At 49.5% G+C, this 23790-nt stretch overlaps 1 protein-coding gene and 2 non-coding genes across 3 annotated transcripts; all 3 read right to left on the reverse strand.

Annotated features, from left to right (window-relative positions):
• Window positions 1–1371: 1371 nt before the first annotated feature.
• LOC149333869 (uncharacterized) lies at window positions 1372–4771 on the reverse strand. Its single transcript, XM_089557814.1, has 3 exons — window positions 4753–4771; window positions 4025–4632; window positions 1372–1425 (listed from the first exon to the last, which is right to left on the reverse strand). The coding sequence occupies exons 1-3, from the start codon at window positions 4769–4771 to the stop codon at window positions 1372–1374; spliced, it is 681 nt and encodes a 226-aa protein (XP_089413940.1).
• Window positions 4772–6616: 1845 nt separating this feature from the next.
• TRNAP-AGG (transfer RNA proline (anticodon AGG)) lies at window positions 6617–6688 on the reverse strand. The gene has a single exon. It is a non-coding gene; the product is annotated as a tRNA-Pro (tRNA).
• A 10213-nt stretch (window positions 6689–16901) lies between these two features.
• Window positions 16902–16973, reverse strand: TRNAP-CGG (transfer RNA proline (anticodon CGG)). Its single transcript has one exon. It is a non-coding gene; the product is annotated as a tRNA-Pro (tRNA).
• Window positions 16974–23790: the final 6817 nt, after the last annotated feature.

Below are 23790 nucleotides of genomic sequence, written 5' to 3' on the forward strand. Positions count from 1 at the left end.
GAAAACTAGCGGAAATGCACAGGCGCGACGCGAATAAACATAGAATCAGAACACAACTATCAACAGGGAAAAGGAAAACATAAGGGCGAGAACTATACAACAATGTTACACGATTAAAGCAATGTATAAAAGAATAGGACGAGAACAATGACAGGACAAAGAAAGAGAGTTAAAGCGAGTGGGGAGAAACGGTGGCTTAGCTGCGGTGCGGCAAGGTCCGGTCGCTGGGAGCGTCGAGCTGCGGAGGCGCGCGGGGCTGATGGGGGGTTGCGGATACGGGCGAACTTGGGCCACGCGTCTTCCACGCGTCTTCGGGGCCGCCGTCACCGCGCTCTACGAGTTGGCTGACCTCAAACACGTCCGCATGCACCGAAATCTCCAAGCCAACTGCCCGGCTCACGGTTTTCCCGCCACCGCGTTCTTGTGACAAACAACAGCAACAAAAACAAACAAACAAACAAACAAACAAACAAACAAACAAACAAACGAATCCTCAATGCCCAGTGCGCCAACGATTCGCAGGTGTTAAAAAGGGGAGAGAAGAAACACGAAGAAACTGAATGGGACGCGAGAGCAAGCTACGGTCCTAACGAGAAGCTTGCGAAGGTCGGGAATAGAGGCTGGGCATTCGACCGGCCGCTTCGCGTCTGTGCCTGCAGCGTGAAAGCGCTCGCCTCCCGTCGATAATCCTGGGGAGGGGACGGAAAAGCCTTGACCCTCCAGCTTCGCGAGCGGTCAACTGCCCCCGCGAGGGGCGCAAAATTGTCGCCGCCGCACTGCGACATGCCTGCGAACCACCGGCGCCATGGCCACCTCGGTCACAAAAGAAAAAAAGAAAGACAAGGCATGTACGCACTTTGTGAGACAGCACCCTCGACGTAGGTGGATAGTATTATCGGGTCACTGCCGGTGTTTTCGCAAGCGGCCGGTGCTTCGCCGAGTGGGTAATCCAGTCCGCTAGTTAACGTCAACCGGATTCACGACTTTAATTAAAGTAATGGCACCTTGCGCAGTGGAGCAATACGATGCTTGACGACATTCGTTAAGAGTGCACAGAGAATGCAGTCTCCGTACGCAAGGCGTAGGTCTGCGTCTGCGGGTATTTTGATTGTTATAGTGAAAATATTACGATGTATGAAAAAAAGTGCGTTCATAATTTATTTCCTGTAGAAAATGTGTTTGTCAACAATTTCTGGACATGAGTTGCGATTCGGCGCTGTCGGGCGGGCAGCACGTGTACAACGGCGCGCCGCTTGATATACATATACCATAGCCCCTAACAGCGCGTGTCGCGACGGTGGCCATGGAGATACCGTCTACCACAGCCTCCTTCGATGTAAGCTACAAGAACCAGAGCGCGCATCTTTGCTGCTAAAGCTCCGTCACACGGGTCTCGGCAAGGACATCAGTGGAGCCCAGCTGTTTCTGACAGGAACAGCCCGCGCACGGAACGGGCATACTTGAGCCTGCGCCGATTCATGAAGGCGGCAGGCCTCTCGCATTGCCTCTCATTTCATAGAGGCTGAAGCCTTGAGACCGAACTCCTCAGACTGCCCTGGCTAAAGTAGCACGCACACGCCGAAACCGTCCGGGTGGGACACCCCAGTTGTCCACGCTAGAGTCAAGGGAATTTGCCTCGCGTGTTTATTATTTGCTGCTTTATATAAACATCACGTCGTGAAAAGACCACGTACACGCCTGCTGCATCACCACAATTGCGCAGAACCATGTGCGTGCAAGTCAGAATGACACCCAAAATTTTGCTGGTTAGCCCTAAGGTCCCCTTCCGCCGCATTGGTGGAGGGACTCTTGATAAGCGGCGCCGAAAAAAAAGGGAATTTCTAGGTATGCATTTCCGAAGCTCTTGATTTGTTACTGTAACATAGCCGTACGTATGTAGCCGTAACATAGCCGTAACATAGCCGTAAAAAACGTACTCTTGCGGCTCTTGGGGCTCCATACTAGGACCGGGTGACTGCAGAGGAAGCCTGCTGAGGGCGTCCGAGTTCAGCAGTTGCCTTCCAGGAGTGTACTGAAGTTTGTACCGATATCCTCCGAGATAGAGTGCCCAACGCTGAATGCGGGCTGCAGCCATAGAGGGTGTCGGGCGGTCGGGTCTTAGCAATCCGAGGAGAGGCTGGTGGTCTGTAACCAAGGTGAATCCACGGCCCAACAGATAGTCTCGGAATCTGGTGACCCCAAGAACTAGTGCCAGCGCCTCACGCTCCAGTTGTGAATAATTCCGCTCGGCTTTAGTAAGAGTCCTTGAACGGAATCCGATCGGTCTGTGGACGCTGCCTACTGTGTGAAACAGAACTGCGCCAATGCCGTGTGGCGAAGCGTCGCACTCTAGCTTCAGCTCCTTTAACAGGTCAAAATGGGCAAGCACTTCGGCATCCTTGAGGCACTGTTTGGCCTTGACGAACGCAGTTTCCTGGGGGTGGTTCCACTGCCATCGCGTATTCTTTTCCAGTAACTGGTATAACGGGGGCAGCACGGTTGACATGTTCGGCAGAAACCTTGAATAAAATGTTACTATTCCGACGAACGAACGCAGCTCGCTCACGTTAAGAGGGCTCGGTGCTTTCATGATAGCTTCCACGTTCTTTTCCGTCGGGTGAAGACCGAGACGATCGATACGGTGTCCCAGATAAGCAACCGATGGCTGGCTGAAATTGCATTTGTCGTATCGCAGCTTTACGCCGTGCTCTCGAAATCGCTGCAACACAGTTTTCAGCCGAGCTCCGTTGTCTGCCGCCTTTTCAGACACAAGCACGTCATCTATGTATGCCTGAACTCCAGGAATGCCCGCTAGAATGGTGTCCATCTTCCTTTGAAATATAGCAGGAGCAGAGGAAATGCCGAACGGCAGCCTGTTGTAACAGAAAAGCCCTTGGTGCGTATTAATCACGCACAGCTTGCGTGAAGCTTCGTCTAGTGGCACCTGGTTGTAGGCGTCTTTCAGGTCGAGTGTACTAAAAACTTCACCACCGCTTAACGACGCGAAGTCTTCAATCACCGGAAGGGGATACTGCTCAAGTGCACAAGCCTGATTCAAGGTGGCTTTAAAATCCCCGCACATCCGCACTGTGCCGTCTTTTTTAAGCACTGGTACTATGGGGGTCGCCCAGTCTGAATATTTTATGGGAGATATTATGCCTAGCGACACTAGCCGATCCAACTCTTTTGCCACTTTGTCGCGGAGCGCGTACGGAAGCGGTCTTGCCTGGCAAAACTTGCTAACTGCACCGTCCCTCAGCACCAAGCTGGCTGGGGGTCCCTTCATCAGGCCCAATTCCTCAGAGAATGCATCCTCGTAGTTGTTCCGTAAGGCATTGATGCGGCTGATGGCTTCTCCCGCCGCTGGCACTTCACCTCTACTGACTTGCAGTACCGGAACTCCAGCTCTATTCAGCAGGGTTAACAGGTCTCGCCCGCACAGGCTTGGTCCGTTGCAGTCTAGCACTATTAGTGTGCATTCAACTGACACACCTTGGTGCGCAACAACTAGCTGAAGCTCGCCTAACACAGGCAGCCTTCCAGCGTAGCACGAAAGTTTCAGATGTGAAGGCTGCAATTTTGGCCAGTGTTTGCAGTGCTTATCGAAAACCTGTCGCGCTATGACGCATACTGGTGATCCTGTGTCTACTTCCATTGCCAGTTCTACACCGCCCCAATTGAATGTGCGGCGAAGTGGCGGCTCGAGACACTTCGTTCGCGCCGACAGCAAAGTTCAGATATGAGCATTTTCATAGCCATCTTCCGAAGTGGTTTCTTGCACTGTTAATGTTTGGCCATGAGGCGCAGGTGCAGCAGCCCCGAGTTGCTTGTCACGGCGATTGGGACACATTTTTGCGAGATGTCCACGTTGACCACAGTGATAACAGCGCGATTTGGCCCAGCTGCAGCTGTTAGCGTCATGCTTCAAGCTTCCACATCTGCTGCATTGCCGACACGCTGCATTTTCGGCGCTTTCTCTCGGGGTTGGCCGGCGTCGCGCTTGCATTTTCAGTAGTGGTGTTACTTCTGGAGAAATTTTTTGCGCATCGTTTTCCGCGGCTTCAGCAGCTATCTCTGTCGCTTCGGCTTCGTCTAGTTTTAACTCTTTCTTTGCCAGGAGTTGTTTCCGTACTGCACCTGAGCGTACACCGCAGACAATTCTATCTCGGATCATCCTGTCAAGGCAACTGCCGAAGTTGCAGTTGTCTCCGATGCGGCGGATCTCGACGAGGAAAGCCTGAATAGATTCTCCCTCCAGTTGGCAACGACTGAAGAATCTGTAGCTTTCCGAAATTTCATTCCGTTTTGGGCCATAGTATTCATTCAGGGCTTTGATAACTTCATCATAACTCAAAGAATTCGGCGCCTGAGGAGCCACCCTTCCGGCAAGGATCTGAATAGTCTGCGTGCTCAGTGCAGCCACAAGAAGTGCTCTCTTCTTACTTGACTCAGCGATGCCACTTGCTTCGAAATACGCCTCCACTTTGATCAAGTACGGCTTCCACTTATCTGTGCTTTCGTCGAAGCTCGGGAGCATCTGGAAGGCCATGGAAGTCGCTGGCAGTGCTGTCTTCAGGGCCGGAGTGTCTCGGTCTACCTTGACAGCGTGGGTGTCGTTTTGACTCGTCGCCACTGTAACATAGCCGCGGCCGATACAACAGTTACCAAGGTGAGTTTGCCGGAGCTAAGGCTAACGTTTCGTATCAGCAAGCTTGCCATTGAGACAGGAGCTCCTTCTATGCAGACGCTCACCGTTTCCTAGGCGCAACATCCGCTTCAGATTTCATTACCACACCGCGGCAGGTGAGATAGGAGGGGCGAAATTCCGAAACGTCACTGAGCATTCTGGTATGAGTTCACGTTAAAAGTCAGAATTAATTTCTAGTCCTCCGGCGGTGTCCCCTTCCTTAGCCGCCGTATAATTTAGGGGGGCTATTATTGGTGACTTTTTTGCTTTATTTGTGGGGTTTAGAAACACACTGCGCTGTCCCTTCCGCGTTTATGCCTTTGTATTCTCTGCTTAATTCAATGCGAGCCACTGTGGTTAGCTTACGTCAGTTTTACGGTCTGTGGAACAGAACTGCTGACGCCAATTGTGTAGTATTGATGTAACATTTTGACATTGGGCACACTGGGTCTGGCCCGCCGTCACCACCAAAACGACACGAGGGCACCAGGCCTTCCTGCACCGCTGTCTATTGAATGTAGGGGTTTCGGCGTCATCAGACAACTTAGGTACTCCTTGCTATGAAAAAAATGAAGAACCCAAGATGACGTCTTGGAGGCCCTTGAAAACAGTCAGTTTGTTTTCCTCTAAAAAAAACATTGTAAGGTTTGCGCTCCTTGGATTAAATATTGGTAGAGTGTTGCTGAAAAGAAAGAGTTAGATGGTCAAACGCGTTTGCTACTACCATGTTTAGGGCAACGCTGTAACGATGCTATGCAATACTGCATACGTTGCATGAAATGTTTGTACGTATTTTGTTTTGCAACGTTTGGCCATTTACGATTTTCCTGGTCATCTGGAGACGTTGCTGGGACGTTGCCTATCCTGGGTGACCGGCAGCGAAGCTTTCCGTTTATCTGTTTTGACTGCTAAAGTACAAAGAAGAGCTTCGGGTTTTTCCGGGATTTGAACCTTGTGCCGGAGCGAAGATCCCATGAGGCAAAATTTGTAAGGGCAGTCTAGAAATCCGTCTCCATCTGAAAGCAATCTAGATTACACAAACTACCAAAATGAAAGTCATCGCCACGTATTTATCGATCAGTTCTCGGACTTCTCTCATTGGATCCCAAAAGTGGAAACTGAAATAGGTTTATTTTTTCGGCACACTGTCGAGGCTATAACTTGACTTGAAGTGGGATGCGCGTGCGTAAGATGCTGCTTAAAGCTGTGAAACGCCTCTTAGGCGCTGTGTAGCAGTTATAAGCACATAGCAAAGGCGGGGCAGGAATACGTGCTAGAGTGGGTTTTCACATGGATTGTATGTCAGTGAAGAAAGCTATTAAGGAATTGAAGGAGGATAGGTAGAAAGAAAAGGGAATGTTTGCGCTTACCCTCACGAAGTTTAGCAGTTTACGGAGCCTTGAGTAAGCACTCAATAATTTTTTATATGCGACTTTCGACAAACTTGCGCAGCATGTCCCTACTTGCAACTTCTGAATTAGTAGCATTGAGCGGAGCGAAGACAAGATGTAAGTTTTGATTTGGGAGTTTTTATTGCGGAGAGCGCTTTTTCTGCACACCCTCTCAATAATTTTTTCTCTCTGGTTGCCAACACCACTGGTGGTGCAGCCGCGGTGAGCGGTGGCACAAAGGAGCCATCCACAACTGTGCCATAATAAAGAATTAACTGTCTGTGCGAAAAAAAGCAATCAATTATTGAACTTTAGGTGAGACGCCTCAACAACGCTGTAAGCGGAGAGATGAAGGAGAGAATGAAAGAACGGGGAAAAAAGAGAAAGAGTTCGGAGACACAGCCGCAGGTAAGCATTTGTTTAAAGAGAGAGTAAAAAGAGAGAGTTATATATGAAAGGAGAGGGCGCTTGGGAATTGGGTGAGCTGATTAGGTAATGGGTGAGCAAAAGTTTCACATTTGTTATTAAAAAAAAAATCGGGCTCGTCCGGGATTTGAACCCGGGACCTCTCGCACCCTAAGCGAGAATCATACCCCTAGACCAACGAGCCCCACTTGCAAACCCGTTGGCGTTGCTAAATTTTAAGCAGTAGATTTCCACGGCAACAAGAAAGGGGCTACAAGTGGTCCTAAGTTGGGTTCATCCTTGAATTACACTTTAACATCTGAAAAGGAAATGTTCTTCTTAAATGAGCATGCATTTCTTCACTGATCGCTCTTGGCGTAATGCTGACTGTCGACAGACCGGGTGTTCTTGCTGACTATTCGCAGGGGTCATATATCTGGGCAACAACTGCGTATGTCGTTAAGTGCCGGGTGTTGATTTTTGGTGTGGTTTGGTTTGGTTTGGTTTGTTGGGGTTTAACGTCCCAAAGCGACTGAGGCTATGAGAGACGCCGTAGTGAAGGGCTCAGGAAATTTCGACCACCTGGGGTTCTTTAACGTGCACTGACATCGCACAGCACACGGGCCTCTAGAATTTCGCCTTCAAGAAATTCAGCCGCCGCGGCCGGGATCGTACCCGCGTCTTTCGGGTCAGCAGCCGAGCACCATAACCACTGAGCCACCGCGGCGGGTGTTGATTTTTACGTAGCTATATGTTTGTGTTTTCCGTTAAATATGGAGGATATTTTCTTTACTTTTCAAGGAGGGTTGTTACCCCTGCAGACGTTGCGCTGACACCGTGTCTGGACTGGTCGGGAATGAACCTTCAAGATAAGATTCCTTTTCTCGGTTGGTTTTGCAAGCTAAAGGAATGACCGCTCTCGAAATTAGAGCCCGGAACTTCTCGCAACCGAATCTAGGATCACTCCCCTAGGCTAACGAGTCGAATTGGAAAGACGTCAATAAGTGTCAATAAGCGGCCGTGGCTGAGGCTAGCAATGCTGGTTACTTTGTTTCAGTGTGCTAGAACTAACCCCTCCAACCGCCCCCGCCTCTCAAAGTTTGCCAATGTCTGTTTGAAGCGGAAAAACGACGGCCATGACGAACCGCGGCCGCCAGGTCGGTACCCCCCGTATAAGTGGTGTCCCCCGCTCTCTCAAGGGAAGTGGATGAAGGTCCTAGAGAGACGGTCACGGGTGCTTGTGAGACAGTCAGTTTGCCTGCAAATGAAATGTTACGTATATGCTCCTTCGAATGAATTCACCTCATTATTTTGTTGCTGAAAAGAATGAGTGTTTACCTGCGCTTAAAGGTGGGCTGCACCACTTTTTGAGAATTTGGCGATATTCTAGGATTCAAATTTATATAGGCTGTAGGTAAAACATAAAAAGTGTTTTTGCACTAGCATTTAAATTAATGGCGTAATCGTTGATTGAATTTTGCGCTTCTCGTCAATGGCGCAGAGAAGTGCCGGGAAGCTCAGTTGTGACGTCATAGAAGGTGTGATTTCAAATTGCCGTTGTCGTCAGCCACACCCTGCTGTGCGCCGCTAGACACTGTCAAAGAACGCTCAGCGGGATTTGCCTTCGGTGGAGTTGGTTTTTTTCCTTCAACGCATGAGTTTATGCGTTGGAAATGTACCGATACCTTAGATGACGTCACATGCGCCCTCCACTTGGCATTGTGCGCTACCGAGAAGCTTGAAGGGCGTCGCGATTTTAATGGGCGATTACATCACTATTTCAAACCCTTTTAAGGTCGTTGATTTCTAAAACCTGTGCAGTTTTATTTTAAGATGGAAACACTCGAAACGCAAAACCGCACTGCAAGTATGCCGCACAACGTTGCTTAGCCGTAAAATGATCTCAAGGCATTTACGTGTTCCGTTGTGCGCTCGAAACGGCCGGCAAACAAGCTTGGAGGTTATTTGTTTAGCTGCTTCAACTGCCTAAAAACGTTTTCGGGTTCGTCCGGTATTTTAACCCGGTACTTCTCACTTCTCAAACCCTAAGCGAGAATCCCATCTCTTTCGATATTTCGGTAATAGCAGCCGTGTACGCCTGAATTAAGGTTGTTAGCAACCTTATTTAAGCAATTAAACGTTTACGCTTGACGTCTACACGTTATGTTCAATTTTTATTTTGCTGTAGCAGGCAAGACTGATGTAAGGTTGATGAACAATTTATGCAGTCAGTGTTTCTTAGTACGAGGAATAATTTCTTGTCGGAGTCAAACATATATTTCAGCTGCTTGGAAGAACCTCGACAGTCACAGGTAGTGGCATGAGCATTCGGGGAGGCAGAGGAGAAGGTAGAAATTTGGTTGAGAATATTTTTTTTTGTGCGCACTATCAAAAGGCTGCATAGCCTGATCAGCACACTCAAGTATCGCATATCCATACAAAACGCCCTTCAGGATTGCGAGCGAACTTGACATGTTACACACTGTCACTGATCTTGCGGGTCATGCCACAGCAGTGAAAGAGAGACTGGCGGTGTCGGTTACTGAAGATAGCGAATGATTATGATAGAATAGTTTGATGTTTTGTTTTTCTGAATTCAAAGAGATATCAGCAGTCTTATCTCGAGAAGTTGAGTTTTGGTACAAATTACCGGCTATATTTAGCAGAAAATCTTGACCTAGTGCACGGAGAGTGCAACACCCACGCGTGGTGTCCAATCTCCTTGTATATTCTCGTTGCCTCCACCTCCCTCCCTTCCTGGACAAAATTTCGACCACCCCATCCCGTCATCCCCGAAGCCCACAAACCCGACCCACAAATATACCCCTCTAACAGGCATAATAGAACTTCTTGCGGGGCTAGTTGGTAATTCGTTGTAAAGTAAAGGCGCCAAAAACCACACACACACAAGAGAAGAAAAAGGGACAGAGCGCCTCCTTCTCTTGTCTTGTGTGTGTGTGTGGTTTTTGGCGCCTTTACTTTAAAATAGGCACGTACTGCATTCAAAGTCAAAAAGAGACCAATAGTGCCCTTATTATGCGCGTTGAAACGGAAGGCGGTAGCTGCATTGGGCATTGCCCCTTTACCTTGAGACTACTGAGCGCCGGACGCCCCGGACCTCTCAGTACGACGACCCCGGAGGATATTGTATTCCCTATCCTGAAAATGGAGTCTTCCTCTCCCGCACACGAAGGAGAGAGGGAAGGTCCCCAACGGTCGCGGAGGGGGCTGGGAGAGGAGGTTGGTAGTTTTTTTACTTGCGTGGTCGGTGATGTTGCGCGCCGCCTTTCTAGTCCGTGGATTAAAAGGGGACGCTGTGTTGAAAAAAAAAATGTGCTCGGTGAGTGATTGATAACGTCGATCGCATCACTCCATTATTACAATGCGAGCCATTTCAGCGGGACTAAGATAGCACCCCATACTTATTTTTGTTCCACTCAAATCAAACAGAAACCAAATTTTGTGTATTGTTATTGATATTGTCACGGACGCCGGTAGGACGTTCTATCCCTGGCAGAACAGTACCTGGCGAGCACACTGGGCAGAGCGCAGCCGGCAGGCACTAGCACCGAGCAGAAGAGGACGAAGTCCGGCGCGCGACAAAGGTCGAAGACAGACCGCACGGGGGCGCCGGTAGAGTGATGGCTAAACTAAGTGCGGCATTGCCCCTCTCCTCTGGAAAGGCATCGACTCGATGCCTGAAAGTGAGGGGGAGCGACGTGTGGGTGTTAACAGAATCCCAGGCACCGAACGTGGTGAGAGTTGTCCTAGCGGGCATGGTATGGCTTGAGTCTTGCGACGTGCACAATTTCGGATGTCGGCGGGCGTCTGGAAGAACGAACACTCCCGTGCGGGCGCACTTCATACGTAACGTCGCTGAGTTTGCGGAGGACCTCGTAGGGGCCGAAGTAACGGCGCAAAAGCTTCTCGGAGCGACCGCCCAGACGGATGGGGCTCCAAACCCACACTTGATCGCCAGGCTGGAAAATGACTTCGCGGTGACGGAGGTTATAGCGGTGAGCATCGACTTCTTGCCGCACGCAGGTTCGTTGCCGAGCCAGCCGGCGGGCAGCCTCTGCATGGCGAACGAATGCATCAGCGTCGGCAACGGATGGGCGTGCAATATCGGGCAACAACATCGTGTCCAACATAGTCACGATTTCACGACCGTGTACCAAACGAAATGGCGTGAACCCCGTCGTCTCTTGAAGGGCAGTATTGTAGGCAAACGTGACGTACGGAAGGATTTCGTCCCAGTTCTTATGGTCATCGTCGACGTACATAGAAATCATATCAGCGATAGTCTTATTGAGGCGCTCGGTTAGGCCGTTGGTTTGAGGATGGTAAGCTGTGGTCTTACGATGACTTGTGCCACTGAGCCGCATAACTTCCTGAGTAAGCGTGGACGTGAACGCTGTGCCTCGGTCAGTTAAAACAACATAAGGGGCGCCATGGCGGAGGACTATGCTGATGATGAAAAAGTCAGCAATTTCAGCAGCAGTGCCGCTGGGAAGGGCTTTCGTCTCACAATACCGGGTGAGGTAGTCGGTGGCAACCACAATATACCGGTTACCCAATGATGACGTGGGAAATGGGCCCAGTAAGTCCATGCCGACTTGGTGGAAAGGAATTCTCGGCGGAGCAATGGGTTGGAGCAAGCCAGCCGGCTTGAAAGGTGGTTTCTTCCGACGTTGACACTCGCGGCAAGTGCGTACATAACGCTTGACAGCCGCAGAAAGCCTGGGCCAGTAATAACGCTGATGAACTCGTGTCATCGTTCGAGAAAATCCGAGGTGGCCGGAAGGAAGCTCGTCGTGGCATGCCTGCAAAACGTCAGTGCGGAGCGCCGTTGGAACCACGAGCAGGTAACCAGAGTCCGTCGGGCCGTAATTTCGTTTGTAGAGGACGCCATCTCGCAAGCAAAACGACGACGAGCCACGCACGAATAGACGAGGCGGTAACGAGGCGGTACCCTCAAGATAATCGATGAGTGGCCGCAATTTCGTGTCGTCCCTCTGTTGTTGAGCGAGGGCGGACATGGTCAGAGCACCAATAAAGAGAGGGTCATCTTCGAGGTCATCAGAGCTGGACGGGATAGGAGCACGGGACAAGCAGTCTGCATCGCTGTGTTTGTTTCCCGACTTGTAGACAACTGTTACATCAAATTCTTGCAAGCGAAGGCTCCAACGAGCTAGTCGGCCCGAGGGGTCTTTAAGATTCGCGAGCCAACACAGTGAGTGGTGGTCACTCACGACCCGAAACGGGCGACCATACAAGTAGGGCCGGAACTTCGTTATCGCCCACACAACAGCTAGGCACTCCTTTTCAGTGGTTGAGTAATTGGCCTCGGACCGAGACAGCGTGCGGCTGCCGTAAGCAATCATGCGCTCAACACCATCTTGCCACTGGACGAGGACAGCACTGAGGCCAATATTGCTGGCATCGGTGTGAAGTTCTGTATCCGCCTCCTCGTCGAAATGGGCAAGAATGGGCGTTGTTTGTAGGCGTTTGCGGAGCTTTTCAAAGGCGTCCTGCTGTTCCTGTGCCCAGACGAAAGGCTGATCGTCTTTTGTCAGCCGTGTGAGAGGCTCAGCCAGCCTGGAGAAGTCTTGCACGAAGCGTCTGTAATATGCGCAGAGGCCAAGGAACCGGCGCACAGCTCGCTTATCAGTGGGAGTCGGGAACGCAGCTACAGCGGCCGTCTTGTCGGGGTCGGGGCTGACACCCTCAGGTGTCACAACATGGCCCAAAAACTTCAGCCGTTGGTACGCGAAGTGGCATTTTTCGGGTTTTAGAGATAGACCGGCTGATCGGATGGCCGTCAATACTGCACTCAAGCGTTTGAGATGTTCTTCGTAGGTCGCAGCGAAAATAACCACATCATCAAGATAGACGAGACACGACTGCCATTTGAGGCCAACCAGGACAGTGTCCATCATTCTTTGAAAGGTGGCAGGAGCGGTACACAGGCCAAAGGGGAGCACCTTGAACTCGTGCAAGCCGTCGGGGGTTATGAACGCGGTCTTTTCATGGTCACGTTCATCGACTTCGATCTGCCAGTACCCACTGCGTAGATCAAGAGAGGAAAAGTATCGGGCATGACGCAGGCGATCGAACGAGTCATCAATTCGGGGCAACGGATAAACGTCCTTTTTAGTAATCTTGTTGAGGCGACGATAGTCGACGCAGAATCGGAGAGTGCCATCCTTCTTGGCGACCAGCACAACGGGCGAAGCCCACGGGGTTGTTGACGGCTGGATAACCTCGTCGCGGAGCATTTCCTCAACCTGCCTCCGAATCACCTCCCGTTCTTTCGCAGACACTCGATAGGGGTGGTGTTGTATAGGCCTCTCGCCTTCATCCACTACAATGCGGTGTTTAGCGACCGATGTTTGCCGAACTTTAGAAGTGGTCGCAAAGCAGTCACGAAAAGAGTCGAGGATCATGTGGAGGCGGTGTTTCTGATCGGCGGTTAGGTCGGGGTTCACGTCAGTCATAACGGGGGCGTCAGACGTCGATGCATGGGTATCGTTGAGGGACAAGGCGCGTGACTGCTCTCGTAGATACCGGCGCCGATTTCTCCGTCATGAGTCGTGGTCTGACGCTTGTCCTGAGGAAAGTACTGACACCTTGGCCTGGAACGCACATCCGGACAGCTGGACAGTCATTTTCCAGCCTGGCGATCAAGTGTGGGTTTGGAGCCCCATCTGTCTGCGCGGTCGCTCCGAGAAGCTTTTGCGCCGTTACTTCGGCCCCTACGAGGTCCTCCGCAAACTCAGCGACGTTACGTATGAAGTGCGCCCGCACGGGAGTGTTCGTTCTTCCATACGCCCGCCGACATCCGAAATTGTGCACGTCGCAAGACTCAAGCCATACGATGCCCGCTAGGACAACTCTCACCACGTTCGGTGCCTGGGATTCTGTTAGCACCCACACGTGGCTCCCCCTCACTTTCAGGCATCGAGTCGATGCCTTTCCAGAGGAGAGGGGCAATGCCGCAGTGGGAGACTGAGTCACTAATTTCATCGAAATAGGCTATTGCGGTTGCTTGCGGCAAGTGGCGGTATTCGGCGCTAAAGTTCGTAACAAAAAGCTGCGTTCGCAGTCCGCGGAGGGAAGTAACACCCCGCGCAACGCAGACTTGTTGACTCAGCAGTAACGACAGGTTACCTTCCGCAACCCCGTGAGGAGTGCGTGGGTTGGAGCACTCCACCGTAATAAACAATCTGGAGCGTGGTGGTAGCGTGACATTGTCATCACACACGCGAAAAACAGGCCTGTCGGGCTCGCTGCTGTCGGCTATGGCACAATGAGGTGAGAACGTCACGACAAGTTCGCGGAGGTTGATTATCGCACCGTGTTCCCGAAGAAAATATAACCCGAGGATGAGGTCCTTCGAGCAATGAGCCAACACAGCGAAGCAGGCAGTGAAGGTGACACCACGAATCTCCATTCTAGCGGTGCAGACGCCAAGCGGTGTCACCAGATGGCCTCCAGCTGTCCGGATGTGCGTTCCAGGCCAAGGTGTCAGTACTTTCCTCAGGACAAGCGTCAGACCACGACTAATGACGGAGAAATCGGCGCCGGTATCTACGAGAGCAGTCACGCGGCGGCCGTCAACGATGACCGGGATCTCAGCCGAAGCTTGGCCACCTTGAGAAAAACGCTGTGTGAGGGAGGTCGGACTAGGGGATCGTTCTCGCGGTCGGGTTGGGGCGTCAAGCGGAGGCGTCTCCGTTCGTCGAAAAGTCGTCGGACTTAAGGGTCGTTCAGATTGCCCAATTGAGGCGTCAAGCGAAGGCGTCTCTGGGCGTCGAAAGGTCGTCGCGGCGTGGGGTCGGAGGTAGGGTCGCATGCTAACGTCGGTGAGCGGAGGATGTTCGTCATTATGTCCGGTGACGGCGGCCCTACCTCCGGGGGTCGCCATCCTCAGTTTTCCCGGCGCGGGCTGGAGGACTGGCGGGCTGGTGAAGAAAACCGTCGAGGCGACGGTGACCTGGACTGACGTGGGGCAGTGGGTGCAGGTGGGATGTTGGCCGCTAGGTACTGATCGATCTCGCGGGGTCGTTCACCATAGCGTGGCAGGGGTGCGTCGGGCGAAAAGCCGCGCAGGCCAATCCGGCGGTACGGGCAGTGACGACGGATGTGACCTGCTTCGCCGCAGTGGAAGCACAGGGGCCTGTTGTTCGGCGTTCGCCACATGTTTGCCTTCGTGACGGGTGGGCGGTCGTCTGGCAGCGCTGTCGTATGCGGGAATCGGTAGGACGGCGCGGTGGGCGCAGAAGAGTAGAACGCCGGCGGTGGTGGCGCAGGACTTCGCAATGCCTCGCTGTATGTCATCACATAGGGCGCTGGCGGTTGCGGAGGTGGAGTGGGCTGCACCGTGCGGCGTATCTCGTCACGGACAGCCTCCGAGATGGCGGTGACACTAGGAGGCTGCTCCACAGAGCGAAGCTTCTGCAGCTCTTCGTGAACGATGCTCCTGATGAGCTCTCGGAGGGAGGTGTTCTCATCCCCGGGCCTCGGCATGTGGCACTCCACAGCGGTGATGTTTGACGGACGGCCGTAGTGCGCAAACCGCTGCTGCAGGGCGCGCTCCATGCCTGCCGCCTCCTTTGCAAAATCGGCGACTGTAGCCGGAGGATCGCGCACGAGCCCAGCGAACAATTGCTCCTTCACGCCCCGCATCAAATGGCGCACCTTCTTGGCTTCCGACATCGAAGGATCAGCGCGGGTAAAAAGCCGAGTCATATCTTCCACGAACATCGCCACGCTCTCGTTTGGCTGCTGCGCTCTCGATTGCAGGGCCAATTCAGCACGCTCCCTCCGTTCGTTGCTACTGAACGTATCCAGCAACTGGCGCCGGAAGTCTTGCCAGGTGTGGATGGCGGACTCGTGGTTTTCGAACCACGTCTTGGCGGCGTCCTGGAGGGCAAAGTAGACGTTCCGAAGCTTGCGGTCCTCGTCCCACAGATTAAATTCAGAGACCCTGTCATACCCGTCCAACCAGTCCTCCACATCTTCAAACTTGTCACCATGAAACGTAGCGGGCGTACGAGGCGAATGAAGAAGCAGCGGTGGCGAACTCACAGTTGGCTGGAAGGTCTGGCTGGCCACCGTAGAGGTCATCTTGCGGGATGGCGCGGTGAGGGGATTGTACTCGGGGGCTAAGCCTTTCAAGCGGCGGCTTGACTTGTGGACAGGTGTCCTGTCCAGGGGGTGTGGCTGAGCGCTGGAGGTTCCTGGGACCTCTTCGTACATAGATCGTACCCCGCACCTCCACCAAAAATGTCACGGACGCCGGTAGGACGTTCTATCCCTGGCAGAACAGTACCTGGCGAGCACACTGGGCAGAGCGCAGCCGGCAGGCACTAGCACCGAGCAGAAGAGGACGAAGTCCGGCGCGCGACAAAGGTCGAAGACAGACCGCACGGGGGCGCCGGTAGAGTGATGGCTAAACTAAGTGCGGCAATACAGAGAGGATAGTTAATTATAAACGATTTTTATTACTGAAACAAAATAAGTAACATTGCATCCCTTGCTTTGTTTTCTGTGCATGAGAACGCGCGCCAAGCGCTTCAAATGAATGTAAACAATGTAAACACCGAGTGGCCGCACTTTCATCAGCACGATGCGTCGGTACAGCGTGGAACAGTGCATACGCGCGAAACTGCACTCAGCAAAGAGGAGGAGGAGGAACAACTTTACTCTGTAAAAAGGAAAAAATTTCCGCAATGGTGGGCTCCTACTTGTCCAAGAGTCCATGAGCCTGGGCCTCCCGGACAATCCCGTCTACCAGCCAAGTGTGGCCAGCAGCGAGACTGACCAAACTTGTTCGCGAAGCTATAGTACCTTTCGGCATTTTGCTTACTAAGTTGAATGTTTTGTTAATTAAAATTTAATGCGTCTTCCCAAACCCTAACCTTAATTTGCCTTTGTTATTTTTGTTCTGTCTACTTTAGACCGCAAATACTACCTCTTTGCTAGTACCTCTAAGAGCCGACTGGATGGAGTTTCCGTCACATGTGCACCGCTCTTAGGACGGCAGAGTATGCATGCAACGCAAGGTTGCGTGACATAAATGGTGCGCATAGCGTTTGTACCCCTTACATCGGAAGTGACCTTGCGGCGACGTTATCCAGTCCGGATCGCCGGCAGTGAAGCTTCTAGGTTTTTCTATTTCCAGAAGAATAGAGATCTGGGTAAGTTGTTACAGTGTAAATTTAAATTTACCAGCCCGAAAGAAAATGACAGGAAGCAGACATGAGAAGCGCTGACTCGCAAGTGAAGTTTATTGAAGCAAACTGATTACATTGCTACGCCCATTAACACAAAAAGGACACCAAAAAGAATGCAAAAAATTAGAATCAGTATTTGATTACAAGTTGCTGAGAGGTAAAGTTACAAAAAAAAAATTCGGGCTCGTCCGGTATTTGAACCCGGGACCTCTCGCACCCGAAGCGAGAATCATACCCCTAGACCAACGAGCCAGATTGAAAACGTAGCACCTAAGAAAGTTTCACATGTTCGGGATAAAACTGCGGCGTAATCTTGTAGTTGCGTGGGCCACTCTGAGGCAAAGAGCATCTGCATGGGGTCAGATCGGAGGGCAGACGAGGAAGACTGCAATGGAGGTTTTCACAGGAGACTGTACTGCATTGAAATTCAGAGAGAGTCCAGTAGTGTCCTTATTATGCGCGTTGAAACGAATGCCCCTTTAATTGTGATTATCTTTGACGGAGAGCGCTGTGTTATGGGGAAAGACCCGAACGCGCCGGACTCGCCGGAGCCCCCGGCACGACGACCTCGGAGGAGATTGTATTACCTGTCCTGAAAGTGGAGTCTTCTGCGCCCGCAGCGGAAGGCAAGAGGATGGGTTGGTAGTTTTTTTTTAGTTGCCGTGGTCGGTGATGTCGCGCCGCCTTTCTCCTCCATGGAGTAAACTATGGATCTTGCCTTGCAGAAAAATGTTGTGCGTGGTGAGTGATTGACAATTTCGGTCACATCATTCCGTTATTACAATGCTAGCTATTTCAGTGGGACGAAGATAGCACCGCATATTTAATTTTGTTCCAGTTAAATTAAATGCAAACGGAATTTTGGGCATTGATATCGATTTAGACAGGATAGTTAAATAAACCGCTTTTATAATTACTGATACAGTTTATTACGTAACATTATATTTCTTGTTTCGTTTTCTTTGCATCAGTAGCCGCACTGTCATGAACACGATGCGTCTGTACAGCGTTGAACAGTGGACACGTGCGAACCTGCACTCAGCGAGGAGGAGGAGGAGGAACAACTTTATTTCAACAAAAGAACAAAAGGTCCTCAAGGGTGGTCTCCTACTTGTCCAAGAGTCCCCGGGTCTGGGCCTCACGGAGAGCTATGTCCACCATCCATGTTTGGCCGGCAGCGAGACTGACAACCCTTGTTCGCGAAGCGATAGTAACTTTAGGCAATTCGCTTATTAAGTTTATTGATTTGTTAATTAAGAAATTCAATGTGTCTTCGCTAAGCCTGTCACTAATTTGACATTTCTTATTTTTGTTTGTTCAGTCCAGTTTAGAATGCAAATACTACCTCTTACCTAGTACCTCTAACAGCCCACTGGATGGAGCTTCCGCCACATGCGTACCACTTTTAGCACGGCAGAATAAGTAATTATGCAACGCAACGATTCGTGTCATAAATGGTGCGCATAGCATTTGTACCCCTCACATAGGAAGTGACGTTGTGGCGACATCAACCACTCCGGATGACCGACAATGAAACTTCTAGGGCTATCTACTTCCAGAAGAATAGAGATCTGGGCAAGTTGGTAGGGTGTCAATGTAAATTTATCAGTCCGAAAGAAAAGGACATGAAGTAAACACGACAAGCGCTGACTGGCAATTGAAGTTTATTGAAGCAAACAGATCAGATTGCTATGCTCAGTAACACAAAAAAAGAGAGCAAAAACCCTGCAAAAAAACCAAAATCAGTATATTTGATTACACGTTGCTGACAGGTAAAGTGACCAAAAAAAAAATTCGGGCACGTCCGGGATTTGAACCCGGGACCTCTCGCACCCAAAGCGAGAATCATTCCTAGAGCCTTTTCTCCGAGAGCTAGGGGCATCTGCATGGGCCAGAACGAAAGGCAGGTGACGAAGAGTGTAATTTAACAAGGTGATCGTTCGGGCTAGGGGGTATGCGTTATGTTCCATAGCTCAGCAAGAACTCAGGCGCCAAACACAAGTTCTAACTTCCAGTATGGGTTTATTTGGTGCGCACCGAATTTATACATGTATGGAGATTTGCTGTGCACGAAATAAAGCCTTGGTGGAAGTTAGCGCTTGTGTTTGTCCCCTGAGGTCTTGCTGCGCTATGAACATAAGACTGCAATGGATCATAGGAGAGCGTGGAAGTTGTCGGATTTGAGGCCAACCGCAGCTCGGCCACCAACAGTGGCGCTGCACATTCGCGTGTCAGCAACGCGGCATAACGTGCTGACAGTTTTTTTTTCCAGTCGCAATTTTCGCAGCATTAAATGCGTCTTTTGCTGTTGGGCAAACATCAATTTACCCACAGAGATCGATAGAATTAACTTTTTTTCCTAAGAACAAAAATTAGATGGCGTTGTCTCAATGTGCCTTAACATATCATCACGCGACGCGAGAGTTTTCGAGGTAATCTTAATGATTATAGACACCCTTATTTTACAGTTCGCGCAACTAATGCTGCCACAATTGGTTTCGCACAGCTGAGGCGCACAACAGCATTTTAGAAGTTGACCGTTGCCATCTGGAATAATTAGCAATACAGTTGAACGAATATATTATTATGTTTATTATTATTTACTTTATTTCGGGAGACTGTCAATTCATTCTGAGATTTTTACAGGAGTTGGCTAGAAGGACCTGCAGACACTCAGTCATACAGGCATCAACATGAGTGCACTAAAGAGTAGCTGAAAAGTATTGAAAGATAATGGAATTATGTTAACAGAATTAAATTGGGCAGAAAGATAATAAATAATCAATCTTTCTCAGTTTAATATTGCGTACAGCAGAGAAGATAGAGAAGCATATTAAGGTAAAAAAATAACATCATTCACGATTTCAGAGATTCGCATTCTCGCATTTTACAAAATTTACATGGCAAGTAAAGGAATGAGAAACAAAATTGCTGATTGGGCGAGTTGGTGGGACATGATTCGAAATGACCAGTGCGAGAACAGCCGGAGACAATAGAAGAAACACAGGAGGAAACGACAGGATGGGCGCTGTCCTGTCGTCGTGTGCTACAGCGCCCGTCCTGTCGTCTGTGTTTCTTCTATTATCTCCGGCTGTTTTCGCACTGGTCATTTCGAATGACAAACCCATAACGATAGCATCACTCACTCGTTGACGATAGCGCAGATTTGCTAGCAGCTTCAACAGACATGTTAACGGTGCGCTGGGTGACCACACTGTACGCGTATGCATTATTAGCGAAAAATATTCTTGCAGCGTGAACTGATTCTTATGGAGGGTTTATCCGGAAGTGGTAAATAAAATGTAGGTGTCATACTTTATTGAAGCTTGTTATGCAGAATGAGAGGCAAAAATTTTGGGCGGTGAAGCATCGAACAACTGGTTAGTGTATGAAGACAGGTCACGAAGAGCATCTGCTTCACCACGACGGTGCGCCTATATCTTTTGTAGATAAGACGCACAGCTTCGAGCTTAGTTATTTGATATCGGGTAAACGGAATTTGCGCCACGTATGCATAGTCTATGATCGGAGATATCATCTGCACGAAAGCCAAAAACTGGGCTTCCTTCACAGAGTAATGCACGTCCGTTTTAGGAACATTACTTTCGCATCACTTTGTTTGCCACGGGCTCTACATGAGCCGACCTGGTGATAGTTCGAGGCCCAAGTGGTTGTACTGAGTGACTGCGTTAAGGATGGCGCTGACATAGCCATGCGAAAAACTTCATTTGAATTTCGTTTGTGTTATTGATACGGAAGCTACTTTATCAAGGCTAGTGGCTATCTGGCAGGAAAAATCATTGTTAAGGCTTGATTCATCTTGTCGGTTTTGTGCAGGATGAAGTCGTCTGCGAATAACCTAATCTTGGATTCTACCCAACTAGTTATGCCGTTTATGAACAGAAGGAACAGGAGTCTAAAACGGAGCCCTGGGGCACAGGAGAAAGGAGTGGCACAATTTCGGAATTGTGGGCACCGAACTGAACGAACTGCGGCGGTCCGATAAATATCAGCTGATCCATTGACAGTTGGCCCATCCTCTAATAGATGTTCAAGGTTGAGTAACACTTCAGCATGGTATACACAATCACAAGCCTTTGAAAAGTGTATGTTAATTACATGCATTTGCGACTTGTTATTAATTACTTGCGCGAAATCATATAGAATCTTGAGAAGATGGCTAACGCCAGACAGACTTAGCGTGAACACATGTTGTGGGGATGAAGAATATATCTTCCCTCAAGGAACTCGGTTGTTAATTTTAAAATTATATCATGATTAATAAAGAAGAAAGACGGGCTAGTTGGGGCTTTTGATTCACTGGATGTGTAGCGTCGATGTCTAGCGCTTGTCCAGTCGGTATCATTTCGCTGTCCGTTGTGCTTTTTAGCCCAATAACCATGTCTTAGCCAGTGAATGCAAATTATATGTTGCAATATTTAATCCCAAGTATAAGTCTAAGTATAAAGAACCAAGTATAAGTATAAAGCATGATCAATGAGTTAGACAGGCAGAGCAGAAAACCAAAGTAATGTTCAACAACCTAACAAGGGAACAGCAGTTCGCAGTTGGTAGCGAGGTGCTGGAAGTAGTAAGAGAATATGTCTGCTTAGGGCAGGTAGTGACTGCAGATCCGGATCATGAGGGAAATAGCTAGAAGAATAAGAATGGGGTGGAGCGCATATGGCAGGTTCTCTCATATCATGAATGGCAGTTTGCCAATATCCCTCAAGAGAAAAGTATGCAACAGCTGTATTTTACCGGTACTCACTTATGGGGCAGAAACGTTGAGGCTAACAAAGAGGGTTCAGCTTAAGTTAAGGACAACGCAGCGAGCTATGGAAAGAAAAATGATAGGTGTAAGGTTAAGAGATCGGGAGAAGGCGGTGTGGGTGAGGGAACAAACGCGGCTTAATGATATCCTAGTTGAAATCAAGAGGAAGAAATGGGCTTGGGCAGGGCATGTAATGCGAAGGCAATGTAACCGCTGGTCCTTCCGGGTGGCTTCCAAGAGATGGCAAACGTAGCAGGGGACGGCAGAAAGCTAGGTGGGTGGATGAGATTAAGAAGTTTGCGGGGATACAGTGGCCGCAACTGGCAAAGGACAGGGTTAATTGTAGAAACATGGGAGAGGCCTTTGCCCTGCAGTGGGGGTAGTCAGGCTGATGATGATGATGATAAGTGAATGAAAATGGGCTATAATTTCTGGCAGGAGGTATAACATGATTTTTACACTGACACTATATCTGCAATTTTTAGTTCTACTGGGAGGCACTGTTCTGAGATTTATTTATTTACAAGGCATAAATATTTGCTTATGGGCACAACATTATGTTTCAAGATTCAGGATTCCGTGTGGACCACTGCGCTTTTCGTCGTCTAATGTGCCGAGTCACGGGGAATTTTAGCGCCGTACAGTCTCTGTGTGAAGCGAGCACAGCTAACTATTTTGGCGCAAGCTACGACTGCCGTTACTCTTCAGCGCTTGACTATACCCGCCGGAACGTCATGGCACCTATTCAAGTGCGACGCTCGCTGCCCATTTCGTTTCACGTCTGCGACATATTAGCTGCCGCTGCGCAGGTCTTCTTCCACCACAGTCAGTGTATTATTCTGCGTTATTTCTGCGTTCACTGTTATTTCCTGCATCAGCAGCTAACGCAAGCTAAACCCACGCGTCAATGTTATCTGACTACTGCCGACGAAACGAAAGATAACAAAACGGCTTCTTGTAATACGGTTTTTGCTTAAGCGCCTTTAGCGAATACTGAAGCAGGTAACGCTGTCTGGCCGCCGTCAATGATAGACTGGCGAGAATTGTAAGGCCGTAGTGAATGAAAAATTCATGTGCGGTGAATAGAAGCATTCGTGATGGAGCTCCAGCTCTTGAATGAATAAATGTTGACTTAAAGCTCTTTGTGGAACAGTGTAACACATCGAGGAAAGGGACTTCGATTAGAAGGGAAGCTACCCTAGCTCACTGAAGCACAGTGCTGCGGCAGCAGTAGGAGGCATACTACAAAGAGCCAACTATAGACTATCAGCTGTACGTTGTGTGCAAGCGCTTTGTATGTCTTTCCTTTCCTGTCGTCCTTGTCCTTTTGAGCGCTTTCACTGTCAAGATGGAAAATCAACTCGCCCACTCAATTCCATTATTCAATTATGTGTGCAAGTGAAAAAATAAATCATCATGGTTTGAATCAATCACATCCATTTTCAGAGGTATGGCAACATTCAGTGATAACAGAAAGGGGGAAATCAATATAAATGCACAGTGCAATAATACCGCATATCATAAATAAACAACGATGTGTACCCAACAGATGTGTAGAACTCACACACTTCATTTTTTGTTCTCTTGCCTTGCTGATTAATGTTATTAATTAATGTCTCATTACTGCCTCTTGATTTGCTCATTGCTTTGCTCATTAAAGTCCTTAACACGCGTTTGCTCCCTCACCCAATCTACCCGCTTCCGGTCTCTTGAAGTTACACCTATCATGCTTATTTTCATAGCTTGCTGCGTAGTCCTTAACTTAAGCTGCACACTTTTCGTTAGCCTCCACGTTTGTTCCCCATAGGTGAGTACCAGTAAAATACAGCTGTTGTATACTTTTCTCTTGAGGGATATTGCTAAACTGCTCTTCATGATCTGACAGCACATGCCATATAACACCAACCACGTCCAACTGTGGAGGCGTCGTCCACACAGCCGTCAGCCGACTATTTAAACATCCGATGTTAAAAACAAAAGTTACCATGTATACTTATTTCTCATGATTTAATTCATAGAGACTGGCGAGGAGACTTACACACATATTTTCTTGCTGCCTCAATGTTCTTGCCTTAACCACAAGGGTCTTAAAGGAGGTCCACTACAGTCACTGACTACGTGACCTCCTTCTGTATAAATTTGTCCACGTTATATTTTGTTATTACAATAAACTGATTCTGATTCTTAACGAAAGGATGAATTCTCCTTGTTCTCAGCGAGGTCCACACGGCGACGAGGTCACGGCCGGAGCGTTAAGCCGAAGAGGTGAAGCGGTTGCCGCGCTGTTCTCGAGCC

The sequence above is a fragment of the Amblyomma mixtum genome, chromosome 8 (genome assembly GCF_055824585.1).
Source record: "Amblyomma mixtum isolate Tamu chromosome 8, ASM5582458v1, whole genome shotgun sequence".
Classification (NCBI taxonomy): Eukaryota; Metazoa; Arthropoda; class Arachnida; order Ixodida; family Ixodidae; genus Amblyomma; species Amblyomma mixtum.